Source organism: Eleginops maclovinus, chromosome 20 (assembly GCF_036324505.1).
Source record: "Eleginops maclovinus isolate JMC-PN-2008 ecotype Puerto Natales chromosome 20, JC_Emac_rtc_rv5, whole genome shotgun sequence".
NCBI classification, from domain to species: Eukaryota; Metazoa; Chordata; class Actinopteri; order Perciformes; family Eleginopidae; genus Eleginops; species Eleginops maclovinus.
Window position 1 is genome coordinate 20,753,241 of NC_086368.1, and position 18,221 is coordinate 20,771,461.

General features: G+C 41.0%; 1 protein-coding gene across 1 annotated transcript in view; it reads right to left on the bottom strand.

Moving 5' to 3' along the window:
- The window catches only part of kif21b (kinesin family member 21B), a 57,344-nt gene that overhangs the window by 12,892 nt on the left and 26,231 nt on the right, over positions 1–18,221 (bottom strand). The window contains 23 exon segments of the mRNA XM_063910615.1: positions 429–593; positions 873–1,053; positions 1,257–1,393; positions 4,420–4,458; positions 7,794–7,904; positions 8,058–8,126; positions 9,629–9,873; positions 10,549–10,597; positions 10,768–10,828; positions 11,118–11,283; positions 11,886–11,987; positions 12,133–12,336; positions 12,461–12,644; positions 13,199–13,367; positions 13,370–13,514; positions 14,378–14,485; positions 14,566–14,765; positions 14,905–15,093; positions 15,671–15,806; positions 15,898–16,030; positions 16,839–17,069; positions 17,529–17,592; positions 17,690–17,879. Coding sequence (XP_063766685.1) covers positions 429–593; positions 873–1,053; positions 1,257–1,393; positions 4,420–4,458; positions 7,794–7,904; positions 8,058–8,126; positions 9,629–9,873; positions 10,549–10,597; positions 10,768–10,828; positions 11,118–11,283; positions 11,886–11,987; positions 12,133–12,336; positions 12,461–12,644; positions 13,199–13,367; positions 13,370–13,514; positions 14,378–14,485; positions 14,566–14,765; positions 14,905–15,093; positions 15,671–15,806; positions 15,898–16,030; positions 16,839–17,069; positions 17,529–17,592; positions 17,690–17,879 — 3,278 coding nt within the window.

Consider the following 18,221-nt stretch of genomic DNA (forward strand, 5'->3'; position numbering starts at 1 on the left):
CCTCAGCGTAAACTGTCTCGTCCAATCTGTTAATCATTTCCCTTTAGACGCATAAAAACTAAGGGGAAGACTGCGATGTAGCTGGATTTCAGAACTGGCCGCATTGTAGAAAACATACTGATGAATACACCAGTGCTGAGTTCCTGCACCCTCTGTTGACAGCCTTCTTAAACTCTTAAATCAAGAATGAATCAGCTCTTTGGTTAATTAACATCTGACAAGCGAATATATACATCCACGTCTACAAGGATTAAGAGCTGGCTGTCACAAAGCTATCCGACTGAACCAATGAATTTTGAATGACTCGCACATAAATCAGTGGAGGAATTCATGAAGACATAGATACGCGACTGACTTAATACTTAAACAATCAATTGGATGAGTAGTTATGTAACTAAATGAATCTATGAGTTAATTCATTAATGTACCTGTTGAGGTCCCACATGCGAACAATGTTCCCAGCAGCAGCGTAAAGTACAGATCCTGACGGGTTCAGGGCAATCTGGTTGATCTGACACTCGCCCTGTGCAAAGGTTATCGTACGGGTGGTGGTGCCCGCACATGCATCACCTGAGACCACCTGCCCAGACGAACTGTTGGGATAAAGAGAACAGTGTAAGGGGGACATCGGGAGGAGGAATTAATGGGAACAGAGACAAGTGCAATGAGCAGAACTTTACATTAGTCAACTCAGCAGGAGGCATTTCACATCATATTTCTCCACATGTAATTTGCCACTTTTTTGCATATTGAAACGTATCACTGAACTGAAAAAGCATCCTATCCTAAAATTACTTCTATGAAATATCTCCTCAGTTGCATTTAATTCCTCCACACCGTTTCATCTGGCTGGTTGTGGGGAGGAAACTTACGTGAACGTGCGAACACACTTGGCTGAGTCTCGGATGTCCCACACCTTGATGTAGGAGGTGGAGACGGAGAAGACCAAACAGGAGGAGGGACTATATTTGATGGACACTACGTTGTTTGGGTGGCCTTTGAGGGTGACGATCTCTTGACCGGTTACCAGGTTCCACATCTTACAGGTGCGATCTGCAGGACGAGAGAAGGTACGTTCCCTTACCATCTAAAGGCTGGTAAATTCCAAAATGGAGATCTAATCTTTAAGGGTTGTAATTGTTTTCATATGACAACCATTAAGTTACCAGGTTATTTTCTACGACGCAAATAATATCCATTTAAAAGATCTTTTAAGAAGTATTTATACAGTAATGTATAGTAAGTGGAAGGTATACCTTTAGATCCAGTGAATAGCAGCTCATCGGTAGCATCCACACACAGGACCGGCTTTGAATGGCCCTCGGCTACAGAAACACACTGCAGGGGGGCCGTCCGACCCCCCTTAACACCCCCAATGGGATTGATCACACCCCTAAAATTCACACACACACACGCATTGTATGTCAGTATTGTCAGTATAAATCAGTAAAGGCGATTTCGTTCCACATATCTACATGAGCATTTAAATCAAATCACAGAAAGCTTACAAACATGCACACAAAAACACAAACGTTCATTCCATTATACAGAGACAATACCAGCCCATACTGGAAAAATAAAGATGATCCACCCTCGTTTAAAAAATGATACACAAATACAATCACACAAACTCCGGTTGTTGTTTATTTTATCCCACCTGCTCCATTCATCACCCTTCCTGCTGTTGCTGTAGACAAGACCAATTAAGGCACTAGAACAGTAAGAGCGGCTTTTCTTTCTCAACCTGTCTTTCTGTCTCCCCCTTCTCTCTCTCACACGCGCGCGCGCACGCACACACACACACACACACACACACACACACACACACACACACACACACACACACACACACACACACACACACACACACACACACACACACACACACACACACACACACACACACACACACACACACACACACACACACACACACACACACACACACACAGCCTCTCTGTTATATGTCCATTCCCTCTCTCTACTGCACCTCTGCCCTCCTCACACCCCAAATCGATGTCCCACTGACAGACGAGAGACCAAGAGTGCCTGGAGAGCAGTCAGCAGAGTGAGACAGCAGGCAGAGGGTGAGAAGTACAAGAGGGAAGAATGTGGGAAAATTGGTCCCCGGTGGGCTTCCTAATAACACCAGTGGTGGTTAGTGTGTATGTGAGTGCATATCTGTGTGAGAGGGTAAGGTAGAGAGCAAAACAGTGAGGAAAAGCCGGAGGATGTGAGGAGGAAAAAGAGAATCTGTTAATACGCACAGAACTCGGGGCAGGTTTTGTTCCTGCACAGACTGAGAGATGTGTTTGAAACCTGTCAAGTATGGCAACATGTTGCTCATCTGTGCCTGCACGTATACGCTGATGTCACAGCGTGACAGCACACACACAACTCAAAAATTAAATATTAAACCATACTTTCTGTGTATCTTACATAACATTTCAAATGCCAACCAAAATAGAACACTGTCATTCATCAGCCAATGAAAAAACATTGCATGCATGTCTGCCAAAACTCAAATACAAAAGAAAACCGACTTGTGTAGAATAAGCTCTAAACAATTGTTGACAACAGCCACAGCTTGAGAAACCAACTACATCGCAGCCTGCAACTCAAAAATAAACAACAGCACAATGGCTTGAGATGTCACCATCACCACATGCAGCATTCATTCTCCACCAGTCAGTTGGTAATTGACTCAGTTCAGCAACTCCACAACCATTTGCCTTTTAGAGCCTCTGGGAAAAGAGTATGTGGTACATGAGGGCGCAGAGACGTAACAAGTTGATATCATTGTAAGATTATTAGATTTAGCTCCTCTGCAGAGCTTCAAACAGTGACTGTGATGGCAGGTGTATGGAGTTATTGCAGTATCACATCAATCTGTCCCACCCTCATTTTGGTCCAATTTCATTAGGCAAAGACTGTTGACAGACCACAGGTAGTGATGAAATAAGTGGGGAAAAGACGTGAATAGAGATGTCCCAAAATGATCCCAAAAAATCAATGATCAAGACATTTCTTTAGTGATTGGTAAGCAGCATCACAATACATGTTTAGTCCACTGCATGAGACTGTTGATTTACGTTATTTTGCAGATTTATGTCCAATCAATGATTGCAAAGAAGAAGGGAAGGATGATTTTTGTAGAAAACCAATTGTAGTTTTAGTTTGAATGAACTTTATCACTCTTAAAGCAGTTAACACTATAATTGTGTACAATTAAGAAAGGCCTTATGCTCCATCCTCATTGGTCAAAACAAAGGAGCAGTAAAGTGTGAAACTATGACTAATTTAACTTTTAAATAAAACAAACACAATTTCACTGAAATGTCTTATTATACTTTTTAAATATATTTTTATATTATTACTTATTATATTGAACTAGAGCCCTTAGTAATAACCAATTACAAGCTACTGTGTTCACCTACCAGAGAAACCATTACGTTGTATTATTTTGAATACTTCTCTTTGTTTTCTCTATACAGTATACATACTTTATAAGGTACATTTTATAGTATTGCCTAATGCAGCACTCTATTTCACAACATGGCGCTGGCCCAAATGGCAGAAAGTGTTCCCATTCTATCAGCATCTGTGGAAGATATCATAGTGTGCTGCATAATGTGCAATGTGAGGGCTGCTAATGGCTGTTGCAGGGCCAAGCACCAAGAGACCGGCAACCTAATGAAAACATGGAGGGAGCTCATACTGTGCTCTTTCAAAATACACAACAGAAAAACAGACAAGACAGCCATGGTGAGCGTCAGTGCACAGAAATAGATTAACCAGGTAGAGAAGAAGAGGAAACTCTGCTTTTACCATTACTAAATCATTTTATTCTGCGTCTCAAAGGAATAGTTTAACATTTGGAGCAAACGTTTTTCTTATTTGCTTTCTTGCAAAAAGCCATGTCTGTACACTAAAAGCTATGCAACAGCCATGGCTCCATTTTTTTCTCACACAGTGATCTTGATACATATCACATGTTCAGATTCATGTAAAAGATGCTTCTTTAAAAAAATATTTCTACATTTTTGTATTTGTTTTTTTTCTGCTGCAGAAAAGTTGTAAGGTTCATTCAGGTCTTGTGTGCGAGCAACACTACAGAGAAACCCGACACCGGTGGGAAAAGGCCAGCGGGTCAATCGAGCTGCATGTGGTTAGAACATGCACCACAGCTACCTCGCCGACAAATGAGGAAAAGGAGGTACTGACTAGGTTTCAAGGTTTTATTGGTCATATGCACAGCATATACAACGTATATGTTGGCAATGAAAATCTTATGTCCCATGCTCCTCCAACAACTCAACATACATGTGCATACATGGACTACCGGTGGAGACGAGGTGACACCAGGTGAGTTAACAGGCAAACGGGAAAAACAGAGAGTGACAAACACAGTTCCTCTACCTGAGCACCTCGGAGAGCGAGGAGTCGCTGTCATCCGACCTGGAGGCAGAAGAGGAGCAGGAGAGGGGAGGAAGGGGCAGGAAGAGGAAAGGGTTAACCACACTAAGGAAAGACAGAAGGGTTACTGGCAAAGGGTTAAAAGGGAGGAGTGACTGGAGGAAGGGTTTAAGATATAAAGCAGTGAGCAAACTGGAAGGAAAAATCTGTCAAAAAATAAAGCTTGTCCAGTGGTTAACAGGCAGGTTGCCATCACGTGTGCTGCTTTCCATGAAAACCACTGAACAGACTTTATTCTTGACCGCTGTATGCAGATGTTTTCCTTGGTTAAGCATGTTTACTGTAAGTAAACCCACAACAAAGGCTGGTTAAGGGGAGTTTTCCCTGGTTGTGTTAGCGCAAGTTAAGGTTTAAAGGAAATGTTAAGACTTTCCGCTTTCTTCCTTGACAAGTGTAGATGAGACTATTGGTACCACTCTTATGTCTGAAAGTTCAGTCTACACCCAGCAGCAGGTTAGCTTAGCTTGGCATAAAATGGAAACAAGGGGACAGCAAGCCTGGCTCTTTCTGATGGATACAAATTGTGCTTACCAGCACCTCTAAGGCTCGCTACTAAAACGATCGTATCTTCTTTTAGTTCAAAATACAATGTTTGGAAACAACAATTAGTGGTTTATCAAAAAGACACATGTGTTTACTTAGCTTCAGCAGAGCTAGCAGCTTGATTTTGTTATCTGTGGCTAAGTTAGCTGTTTCTCTGTTAACAATCTTTTTGCTAAGCTAACTTAAGCTACTGCTGGCTGTAGACTCACATTTAGTTTACATCTTACTCTCAGCAAGATAGTAAACATTTAAAAACTAAATAATTTATTTGAACAAGGTAGAAAGAAGGTACTGAATGAAAGAAGGAAGTAGTCAAGCAGGAAACACTGATGCCAAGGAAGTCATACAAGAGGTCAACAAACTGCACATAACATTTTTACATTTATGCAGCAATAATGTATGACTTCCGTGATGCCAGTCTTTACTTGCATATCTAATCCTTCCAGACATATACAGGGAATTAGTGCAGAAAAGAACATAAGGAACCGCAAACAGGGTTAACAGAAGGGAAAATCTTGGAGGACCTGTTTAAAGCTGTCGAGGGAAAGAATCCAGACCACACCAATACAGTACCTCCACTGTGTGTAACCGTGCAATAAAAGTGTTATTATATTGTAAATATTTTATAGCCTCATGTTTGTCACCATGAGAGCCTGCTGTGCTTCACACTCTGAGCATGAAATAATAAAACTAAATGGTTGTGGAAGTGTCTGGAGGGAACAACAGTGTTAAAAAGGTGATTAATAATTCCTCCATCTCGTGGTATTCAGGGCTGGTCACAGTATTTATTAGCATAGTGATATCAGCTTTTCTTATAGACTCTTAAGATAAAATCCTTTTAAAATTCATTGTTTTCAGAAGATGCAAATGTAACGCGAAGATTAGAAATGGCTCTGGGATGCAAAGCCTCTTTATCCATCAGACAACATGAAAACTTGGTTCAAAATTAATTTTCCTCATTCTCATGTGTCTTTCAAATCTGTTTCAAATGCCTGATCCATGTCTCATAGGCAGCCAATCTCCTCAAATATTATACGGTCGAAAACAGAGGCAGAATGCTCCCCAACATCACAAACACATTTTTAATGGGTTTTCTGTACTGACAAAGATTCATCTGTGAACATCACAAGCAACTCATTTAAACCCAAATTACACTGATTTCAGACTGGCTTTCTCTATATTTAGAAATTGAAGAAATTAGCTAGATGTAGCTTTGAATTAATATTTGTTATAATAAAGTCTGGCTTCATCACAAGGTCATTGTCAGAAGTGTAAAGAAATTGAAAGCAAAAACAGAAAAATGGTTTAAATTATTAAGAAAACTGGCAACATATATATATATATCCAGTGTTCAATTCAGTAAACAAATCAAACTCTCCACACCTTACTTAGGGACAAACGTGCAGATGACTAGAATGCAGCAATGCAAATGCTCCCTGACACAAAAGATGAAACGGGGGAAAACCTTTCATACCCCTACATAATGCTCACTATAGGAAGGCCTTTCCTGTGAGAACTACAAACGCAACCCTAAACATAAATATCCTCCCACTCTGCCACTATGAGTTAACATCAAAATGGCTTCCAATCTCAACAGCTCCATGGGAAGATGACAACAGCCAACTCATTTACCTACCCCTGCTCCAGATAATGAGGACACACTGGCTCCTACACACAAATATACACATGTACAGCAAACGCAACCCCTACCTCATTTCTCACAGCATTTTTTGCTAAACAATTATGGGTCAATAAAGCTTAGAAATGTTCCGTTTTAATAAAGATTACAAAGCAAACACCTTTAGAGCAGAGCCAAACGCAGACTGAAATTAACTGCTGACATTTATCAGAGCGGCAAGCTGGAATTGATTGTAAGCAGGAAGGGAAAAGGCTGGTTGCTGACTCCAGACTTAGCATCTTTGCGGCTGACATTAACATGCATCTACAATTCTTTTAACCTCTATAAATGGAAATAGGACTATAAACCATTAAAAACAGGCCAATTCGTCATCAACTCTAGAGCCTCAAAAATGTCCATTAATTTTAATGGAATTCCCTCCGTCACAGTTTCAACAAACCTGAATATTATGAGATAAGATTTACTACAGAGCAGTTTCTTTATTAGATCAGACTGTACAACATGATTTCTCTTTGTCTTGCCCAAATGCAAATATGCACATCATTATCATGCACATCACAGAAACCTCTGAACAGACATACTACACATATACAGTTTTCTTGCAATACTGCCCTGACAGTTTGCTCTTACAGAGGATGTTACTATCCTAGCTGGTTCCCTCCTAATTTGCATTTGTTTCCTAGTAACTCCTATAAATGGAGTGGAAACACACTGCAATTACACCCTGTTAATAGTGTTGCTAAATGTTGCCTGTGGATGTGCTTTGATGTGGTCTTATCTTCTAAGTCATTAAACACCTGGATTCTGTGAATGTTTTCCCCATCTGTCCTTCCAGGAAATACATTCATGCCAAAAGTATTTTGTCTAAGAGTGGGATTCATCGGAAAATAAACAGTTGGTAAATAGCACATTCTTAAGAAGCTCATCTACACTGCGGACAGAAGCACTTTCCTCTCAAAAGGCCTGACCTTCTGAAAATCTACAGGGCGTGTAAAGATCTCAAACCATGGAAGAGGAGAAAAGAAAGGAATAGAAAGTGGTTTTAACGTAACATTGAACTGATCAGATGAAAACGTAGGTACAAAAGGACAAAAGCAGTGTGTGATTTAAAGTATCTGCGCAAGAGTGCACTCACTTGTCCAGAGCAGAACCTTGGGTCTGGTTGCTGGTGAGCCGGGAGAAGACATTGCGGTCGTTCCTGGACCTCAGAGGAGGGGAGGAGGGGGGAGTGTAGCCATCAGTGGGCCTGATAAGAGGCAGGATGGAGAGCAAGTTAAGGAAAAGGTAAGACAATAGGAGTTAGGAATGACAGAGTGAGTAAATTACATTATACAGTGAAAAAAAAATAGACGAATCTTGAGACAAAATAGCTTAAATCTGAGCATCACAGTGCATGTACCTGTACGAGCGGTCGTAAGATTTCCTCCTTGTTAGAGGGGAAGTGTCATAACCACGAGACTGCCTGGGACTGACACACACACACACAAAAGCATACTAAGCAATCTTTAAGGGAGTGCACAGGAGGGTGATGCATGCCTATAGGAATCAATAAGCAAGAGGGGTTAATGCATGTTAACAGCATTTCTAGCAGACTGAAGCAACTCGCAGACTAATTCCTTCAAAAATTAAATCACATACACTCAGGCTCCCCTCCCTGAGGACTGATGCTAATTTCATTGGCTTTTCCCTTTCTCTCCCTGAAGCAGATTTATAACCTAAAACTGTCAGGCCTCTGGCAGGTTTCCAGCGGCTGTTAACTTGGAAGTGAACTGCAGGAAAGACACTAAAGTTCTTGACAGCTTTGTCAGGAAATAAAATGTGATGAAAAGATGCTTTTGTTATGTTGTGTTGTGATATCCCACAGGGTGTATGGTTATGCAATTATCATCATGTTTCTATCACACTTGTTAGTCTATCTAAGCAACAGGTTTTATTTTTAAATAGTTGCAAATGTTCCCGTTCAACCCACGTCACCGACACTTCATGACTCTGCTCTTGCTAAAGGGAAGTGCTAAAGGGCACTTCAGCAGAACAAATGTTTACCATCATGGGGATAAAAGATAAGCTTCACTATTTGAAGAAGACTATAACACCAGCCCCCCTGCTGTCCCACACAGCTAAGCAGTGATTCCCAACCAAAGGGTGTGTGTTCCCCAGGGTGTACATCTGCAGGTTCCAGGCGCCACAGAGATTGGTAGAGAAGCTAAACTAAGTTGAACAAATGGGGTTCAGGATTTGATTAAAGGCACAATGAGTAAGATATCATAAAAACAATGTTTAGCCGGGTTAAAGGTTCAACTTTGAATGTTGTGTTTACAAACAACTAAAAATCCAACTGTGATAAATAACAAAATCAGTCAGCTGTAATACCTGAACACAAAAAAAACCACTAAAAGTAAAGGATTAAGCGCTTTAATATTTAATACATGTAATGGATGAATGTTAAAAAAAATTGTGGAAAAAATACACAGTAAGTAATATTTAAAAAATGTGTATAGTTAGCTTGAAGTAATTAAAAGGCTTAGTTTGATGAAATTGATAAATGGTAATTCGGCTATTGTTTCAACCACAAAAATAATGTAGTGACTTTTACTTGTAAGGTGTTTAAATCATCCTTAATTGAACCATGCCCCCAATAACTTCTTCCCGGTAACACTTAAGGGAGTAACTTCTTCTCCTGTTTTGTTGTTGTTCTCCTGTGCTTTTCATTTATCGGTTTCTTCATTTCCCTTTTATTTCCTTTGTTGCATTTGAGGCACCTAACGACTTATAACTGTACTATAAGTGGGTTAAAGTCTATTCCGTTTGTATCTTATTTCCTCTCTATGTCATTTTTTTAATGTCGTTCCTAATGCTTTTCTCTGGTTTAGCACTTTGAATTGCTGTGTTTGTAATTGTCTACATGTATATAAATAAATCTTTCTTAACCTGCCCCTTGTTACATCTCAGCCATCCATATGATTTACTTACAAGGTGTGTCCCCTGACAGGTAGGCTGTTTGTGCGGGTCGCCCGTTCCCTGTGGTAGGGGTCTCTTAGGGCGAGGCTGAGACCCAGACTTGCTGACCCGAGGCTCAGGCCGTCTTCTTGAATGTCTGTCAGCGAGGCCAGAGATTTGGTAATGAACTGATGCTTGCTGCTCGATGAGGGGTCCAGGATTGGCCCCAAGTACTCCGCAGAGACCGCCTTCATCTGAACTGACAGACGAGGCTCCATCTGGGAGGGAAATGAACGCCGTATGTGTTACGGAGGACCATAGGTGGGAGGATGATAAAAGGAAAGAGAACAGTGGGATATGAAAAACTGAGTAGTAAAATAAAAATATGAAGACGGAATAAAATCCAGGAACAGGAGGAAATGAATAAAATATCATTCAGACGGGAAAAATGAAGAATAAATAAAGAATAAGACCAGCAGCTTTTTGCAGGTTCAAACAAAGGCTGCATTGTGAACAAATACGTAGGATAAAACAATAAACTCTAGAGAGCACAGCATTAGCAAGAGGATAAGAGGAATTTGTGTCAAATTAGAGGCTCCTTCTCCAAATATCAAACCAAGCTTCAAGAATTGGAAGAATCTTTTAATTGTTTGCCTATACTGCCACCTCGTGGTTATAAACAGAGATGGCAGACTGTCTTGCAGAATAACTATGAAATGTGTGTTAAAACTGAAAAGTAAAGCAAGAGTCTAACACAATCATCACCACATGTAATGTTATCTGACAAAATGCTGTGTCCTGATGGTCTATTCCTGCATATGTGTTGAGCACTAACAAAGACAGATATTCTATAATGTAAAATATGGAAGTAATGTTAACATCTGGATTTAAATCTGAAACATCTGTAACAGCTGAATAACAATTTATGCACTTCAAAGTATAATCAGAAGTACCTTTATTTTGATATCATCTTGGCTGTTGGATTCTTTCATTCGAGATACACTGCAGAAGGAGAGGAAAGGAGAGTTAAACATACAAGGGTACTGAGAGATATGGAAATGGAGTACAGGTTTTTCAGCTAAATAGGAAAAACATCAGAACATTGTGGTCAATTCTTCTGAAAAATAAGTCAGGGTGAGTGGAATATTTTGTGTGGGTGACTGCAGTCCCACCTGATGTCAGACGCTTGGCTGAATTCAGACGGCTCCTCGTCAGTGCTCGCATAACCATTTTCTGGAAGCCAAGAAATCATACAACCTGTCAGCCCCAGCACACCTTGCAATCCAACACCATATGATTCAATTTCACTGTTACAGTTTAATATGTCCTTAAAATCGATTAAAGAAATGCAACATAAATGATGAAGTCTAAAATGATGAACACTAGTGCCATCCACACTTAGTCGATTGGTAGATATATTTTGTTGTATCGGTCGTAGTCGACTAAGATTTCTTTAGTTCTTTGCGTGATTCTTTGTGGAGAAACTCAGTTTTTAGATCTATCGATTAAAGCACACACTCACCCAGCTGTACATTGGCAATTAGAGCCTGGAGTTCAGGGATGTATTCTGCCTTTTCTCTCAGGGCATCGAGGATTATGTGATTGTGAGACGAGCCAATAACATCTGTTTGCCTCAGCTGACCCTCCAGCAGCCGGATCTGAGCCTCCTTCTGAGCCACCTGCAAACTCTGCAAACACACGATAAACAGAACATTTGAAATGATAATGCACAAACACATACACACTGAAACCCGACTTTGATACTAGCTAATTAATCACACAACAAGAAAAGTTATTTTTTAAACAAAATGAATAGAGAAAAAAAAAGCAGCATCATTTATAATGAGTTGAATTAAAATGTGAACATTATAATTGAATCATTAAACTATGTAATACAATAGTGTTATAGTGTTTTAACCCACTGAAAGGGGATTAATGATGTACGTGTACCACTAAATACATCCCTGATAACATCCTGCAGCAAACAGAAACACCACTAGTTGGCACTACAGTCCATCATTCACTGCACCTGCACTTCACTCACTTCAGGACATTGCAACATCATTACATTTACATTACATTATTGCATCTTATCCAGTGAGGTGAGATGATAAGTATAACTATTTAACTGTAAAGAAACACAATGTGTCTTTTATGCTTGAATATTTATTCATGTTTAGTTTCATATTCTCGTTCACACCTCAAAGAACGCAGATCTAAATTGTTTCAACTGCATTGATTTTTACAATTGTTTCTGAACCTGCACACCAGGCCCTGAATGATAACTTACTTTATCTATGGAAGCCTTCAGGAAGTGATCCAGCAGGTTGCGCGCTTCAGCCAGAGAGCAAGAGCTGATCACCACTGAGGTGTCCACCGAGTCCAGCTCATCCTGTAGGAAAATACAATCCATTACAAGAGGCCTCCTGTCCCTTCTCACAGCTGCAAAGCAAATATCAAAGAGTGTGCGTGTATGTGTGTGTGTGTGTGTGTGTGTGGGTGTGTGTGTGTGTGTGTGTGTGTGTGTGTGTTCATACCTTTGTCTCTTCTATCTGCACGATGGTGGCCTGGCAGTCAGACAGGCTGTCATTGATGTAGTCTATGTTGGCGTTCAGCACCTCGATGTCTTCGTTAATTTCCAGAAGGAGACGGTCCTCTGCCTCTGGACCCTCGCCATCGGCCATCAGTACCTCCCTCTTATGTGAGAGCGATTCCTGCTGGACCGTCAGCTCCTCCCGCTTCTGACTCATCAAAAACACAGACATAGAAAAGTTAGAGCCATACTTATTATGAAAAAGTAAGTAAACAGAAACTGCACTATTTTCAAACGTTAATGTAGGGGTAAATTGTGAATGCCCTTCTTACCTTGATTAGCCGATCCATGTCAGCTTCCACGTTAGAAATGGTCATTCTCTGCATGACGATGTCAATAATGCGACGCTCCAGTGTTTGCCACTTTTGCCTGGCAGACTTGGAGAAGCTGCTTACTCTGCCCGCCGTTGCAGCACTGCCCAGGCCTGCTGGCTTACGCTGCAACTTCTTCCTGCTGCTGGGAAGAGACAAGGAAGAAAAGCGGTAAATGGGCTGTCACAAACAACAATCATCAGCCATCCAACAAGAAATAAATCAATAATCATTTTAAATGAGACCCCTTGAACTTTATGCACACAGTGACACATTTGACTTATATTCAGTCACATTAGGAGCCTAAATTATACTGATTTTTCTACATGGAGAGCCAATTGTAAGACAACACTGACATCATCATTATTCATTTGATATGGTGATCCTCTCAGTAAACAGTTGCCTATTAATACATCCAGAATGTACGAAGTAACATTTATATTGATTTGGAGTAGTGTGTTTGTATCCACCTTAAGAGGATATCGCTCTTTCTAAATACTCCTAGAGCTTCACAATGAGCTGACTCTCACTACATGCTTCAGAGGTCAAAAACAGCTCCAGATTGGGTTGATCATAATCTGTTTTTCGTTTTCCCACTACCAGTGACTCCTTTTACATTCGACCCAAAAAGTGATTATAAAATATCCACTAAAATGACAGTGTTAAGACATCAGCTGTGAAGTAGAGATCACATCTTACCCAATGACTCTGGTTCCGTCTATGCTGCCCTCACTCTCAGCCAGATATCCAATCACGCTGTTTTTGCTGTTCCACTGTCTGACCATCCCGCTCACAGACCTCCCAGTCTCATGCTCAGAGCTGCTTGCTGTAGTGCTGGCCGACAACTCAGCTCCTGAGTCCGTTATTTGGGAGACTGGTTCCAGCGGGCCACACGCCCGGCCACACGGTCTGACATTGGTTTGGCCATGCGACGCAGGGCGGTCACCTCCTGAGTCTTCCTGCGCAGCACCTGCTCCTGCTGCCGCTTCTGAGACTCCAGCGCTCGGATCTGGTACTGAGGGACAGGACAGAGAGAAACAGTTCTTTAATACTTTTAGTCTTCATATACATTCGTTAGAGTGTTCTTCAATGTTAATTAGATTCCTGATCTGACTGTTTTGCAAAACAGGCTTATGAAGTGTTTATCATAAGAGGATTTAAAGACGAAAACTGAAATAAAAGGATTACGATGAGACCGTGTAAATGTTCCCATGCTTGTTAATAAGCCCTCTCCTCCAGGGAAAACAAATACATGTGGAAATGAATACATTTGGTGTATGTGCTTATCTTCAAAACATGGAAAGCCAAACCAACAATCTGTGTGCAATATGGACATAATAAATGAATCAGCATTTTAAATGCCATCCTGTCAAACAGATGGAGAACTTCAATGCAAGCAATACACACCTACTTATCAGAAGGAGTCATTCTTTAAATACAGTCGTGAAATTAGAATTTGGACCATCTGGGAAGTAGCTGAAAGGTTACCTATATCACCTATCCCACAAGTTTCCTAGTAATTATATTTCTACATGAGAAATAGGAAGGAGATAAGCAACAAGGAAAATATGTTTATCTAAGTGCTAAATATCTAATATATCTAATATCAGAAACGTAGTATCTAGTGTACAACTAATGATCAATTGTATTATCAATGCACGTAGATTAATCATAGGCGGTATAGAACAGAGAAAAAGCAGGATGAGAACGATCTGAAAACAACACTTTCTGCCATTTTGCCTTGAAATAAAAAAATGTAAACAATTAATTGATTGTCAAAAAAGTTGTCAAGCTTTTTTTGGGCGATTTACTTATAATTGCAGCTCTATTAGTATGTAGAGAGTATTTTGGTCCTAAACACACAGACTGCAGTCTGACCTCTTGTCTGCGCTGCTCCTTCTTGAGTTGGGCGATCTCACGGTTTCTCTTTGCCTCCACCATCCTCCTCCTCTGCTGCTCCTCCTTCATCTGCTTCATCAGCGTCACCTGGAAATATCAGGGAGGTCAGGTCACTAGTGTTCCTGCTCACAATCCTGCTCCTTCCCACTCACTGGACTCACTCTCACCTTGGCTTTCTTCATGTCGTTGACCTCTGTTTGGAGTTTCTTCAGCTCCCGTTCGTACCTGCTCTGGTTTTTCAGGAGACGAGCATGCTCTTTCTGTGCCACCTGTAGCTTCAGCAGGTCTCGGTTCATCTCCTTAAGACGTTTTTCATAGTCCTGCTTGACCCGGTTGGCCTTCTCCTCTGTGAAGTTCTCCATGGACACTGTGTAGTCATGTCAATATGTTAATGACTTAGAGTACGTCAGGATGGTTTGCCTTTAATAACGCTTTTCTTATTTTTCTAAAGATCAACAACTCTACAACTGTGTACGACTTAAAAATGCTATGAGGGATGAACTCACTGAGATTCTGCAGTACGCGGTCCCTCTCCTGCTGAGTGTCTCGGATCTTGTTCTGGAGGAGGATGAGCTTCTCCTCGTACTGCAGCTTCAGCATCAGCAGCCTCCGCTGGCTGTTCTCCAGCTCGTCTATCAGCTTCTGTTTGATCTCGATCTCGCAGGTCAGATCCGCCAGGTCCGCCTGGAAGTTGGCTGTAGGATGGAAAGGAAAATCAGACGGGGTGCAAAGTAGAGGTTGATGAGAAGTTCAAATAAAAACATTTTGAGGGTAATGAAATAAATAGCAGGAAAAACAGCCCAGATTAATGTCTTCATTTATTCTGAATTACATTAGACATGAGTCATATGTTGCATCTTCATGCTACTTTTAGAAAACTGTCCATAACACTGTAAATCAAATTCAGCTCTACACCATGAGATGTTTTTAACTGTCAAAATTAGATCAAGGTAATGTCGAATAGGACACATTTATTATAAGGGCCTGCTAGCAGCTCTGTGAGACTGTATACAAAATACACCATAGGTTGATGGGAATCTGATACATTCTAAAAATATGTTTTCATTAACAATAAAAAGCATTTTTTATATGATAGCACTCGGGGCACCATGAATGTATTTTAAAAATGTCATGGTATTCCATATCATAGTTGTTAGATATTGACCAACAAACACCCAGACATTGGCTTCTATAACTGTGATTTCCTATGGCTGAAAACAGAAGAAAAAGGGGGAAGAGGTTCTTCATTTTGTTACAGCAGATGAAACACACCTTTCTCTTCAGAGTCTGAGTCTGAATCCACCAGGCTCTCGTCACTGTCAAACCCGTTCTCCTCCTCCCTGCCTTCCTCTTCATCCTCCCCCTCATCTTCACACCCACTCTCCTCCTGCAGTGGAGACATGACATCCTACAAACAGAAACACACTGATACGTCAGACTTTGTTTTATTTGTTATTTGTTTTGTTTTGAACTTACGAACACCAACGCGTGCTCCTTACCTCGACGTAATTGTCATCAGAATCGATCTCTCCATTTTGTCCGTTTTGTCCGTTATGACCGCTCTGCCCGTTCTCTCCATTCTCGTGAGTGTGCAGTTTGACGCGTTTCTTCATACCTTTCTCCAACTCGGGACTTAGTAAGTAGAAAAGCATGATTGTTTAAGCCACATGAGAAAACACACAAATAACATCCTATGTCAATAAGTTCTACATCATGAAATTATTTTTCACTTTTTGTTGACAATCTCTCAATTGCATTACAACAGGGAACCACCATTAAAGCTTTGGGAGGGTTGCCAAGTTATGTGCTCAAGGTGAAATTTTATGTCATTAGCTGAAGTCCTTTTCAGCTCGTCTTACCCTCATCTTGACTTTTAAGTCTTAAACTTTTATTGCCAATTTTATTCTCCGCTTTGGTCCCTTTGTTACAGCCATCCCACTTATCACCCGTCCCATCTCTAGCTTTCTGTCTTCCTCCATCTCTATTCCATTAAACCTCAATTAGCCTATGAGAATGTGTGCTCTTCTCTCATGACCCACTGGCTGACTGAATTAGACCTTTTCTGTTTTCAAGCCAGCAGTACAACTCAGCACTGGCTGCATCTCAATTCTATTCAGAGGCTGGCCCTCCCAAAGTACTAATCGTCTTGTGAGGTGGCTCTTAAGCTAGATGAAAAAAACAATGAGTGAGATTACAATAATGTACTCATCATGCCTGCTTGGCTTTTAAACCATGCATAAGTTCATTGACAAGGGCTTAGAGGAACTAATGATAAGTTACATTTAAAAACTTCTTGGATATATGAGGATAAAATTGATTCCTGAAAGTCTGTGAAGGCCTCCCTATCTGTTATTTGTGTCCCGTTTGTTTCAATTGTTAAACGTTGTATTTTAGGAATAACAAATTAATTGTGTCTTAATATCTTAAATGCCTTCCTCACCTCATTCTCCTCTGCTTCCTCTCTTTCTTCTTCAACCTCTCAATGTCCATTTTGGCCCGTCTTAACACGTCTGTTAACTCGGCCTCCATGGACAAGGGAGCAGGGGAGGAGCCAGGCAGGTGACCGGGGGCGGGGCTGTGAGAGGAGGAAGGGAACGGGGAGCGTGTGGCAAGTCGGGTTGCATGCCGTCGTAACGACTCGTTCATGGCCTCGCTCTCAAGAAGCTTGGTTCTGACGGAGCAAGAAGAGAGACAGAGAAAACATGATTGGTCGTTCAGAATTTCTTTCTGTGTGGTTCCGAAGAGAGGGAAAACTGTAAAACTGGTGTAATGCAGGATGAACGCTTCTTTAAGCTAACATTAGCAAACGTGAACTATTTCTGTGACTATAACTGACTTTACGGTACATTTAAAATGTTATAAAAACCTATGTAGACTTAAAGGTATAATTTGCTCAAAAATGTGGTGAACAGCTGTAATATTACAAGTACAGAATATGCCACTTAACTGCCTCCATCGATGCATGAAACCGCATAGACATATTTCCCAAAATGTAAACTATTCCTTCAAAAAACACAAACTTCACAAAACTGGTATACGTAGTGTTATGGTAATGCTGTCCAAGTTCCTGTTTTGAATGCAAGTATTCATGGCGGTGAATAGGGGCGTGCCAGGAGGTTATGCAGTTTACCTAAGTTCTTCAACCTCTCGGATGTATTTCTGGATGAGAGCCCCGATCTCCTCATTGCCCTCACCTAAAAGTCAAAACCAAAAGGAAAGCAGTAATTAATATGGTATATTAAAAAGAAACAGACTTCATGTTCAAAGCAGTCCGACATCCTTCTCACGTACTTGACTTGGTCAGCAGAGTGCTGACCTCATTGGCCAGCAGATGTGTTACACGGGTGTTGAGATGGTCGATGGTCTCCTGCATGGCCTTTACCCTGAGGCGCAGCGTGTCGCTCTCTCTCTGCAGCATGGCGTTCTCCTGACACATGTCGCTGTAGCCTTCTGATCCATCCTCACCTGCTACACGCTTCCCCTGTACAGAGAAGCTGACAGTCAGCATGGAGAACAATGACACCGAACACCACACCCTTTTTAAGGAGAACACAACATCAGGGCCAAATGATAAATGATAAATAATAAATGAATGATGAACACAGACTTTCTTTGAATTGTTGGCCTATTACATGTCACGTTTCTGGTATCGTTCTCCAGCCTTCTCTCAGCCTCTTGGTTTATATCAGGTAAACCATGTCAGACAGGGCTTGTCAGCACAAGCACATTAAGGTACATGATCAATTTATCTCTGCATTAGCTGGGAAATGCTGATGTTGCACAGGTTCATCTTCATCATATTCTGCAGTAAATGTATACATGG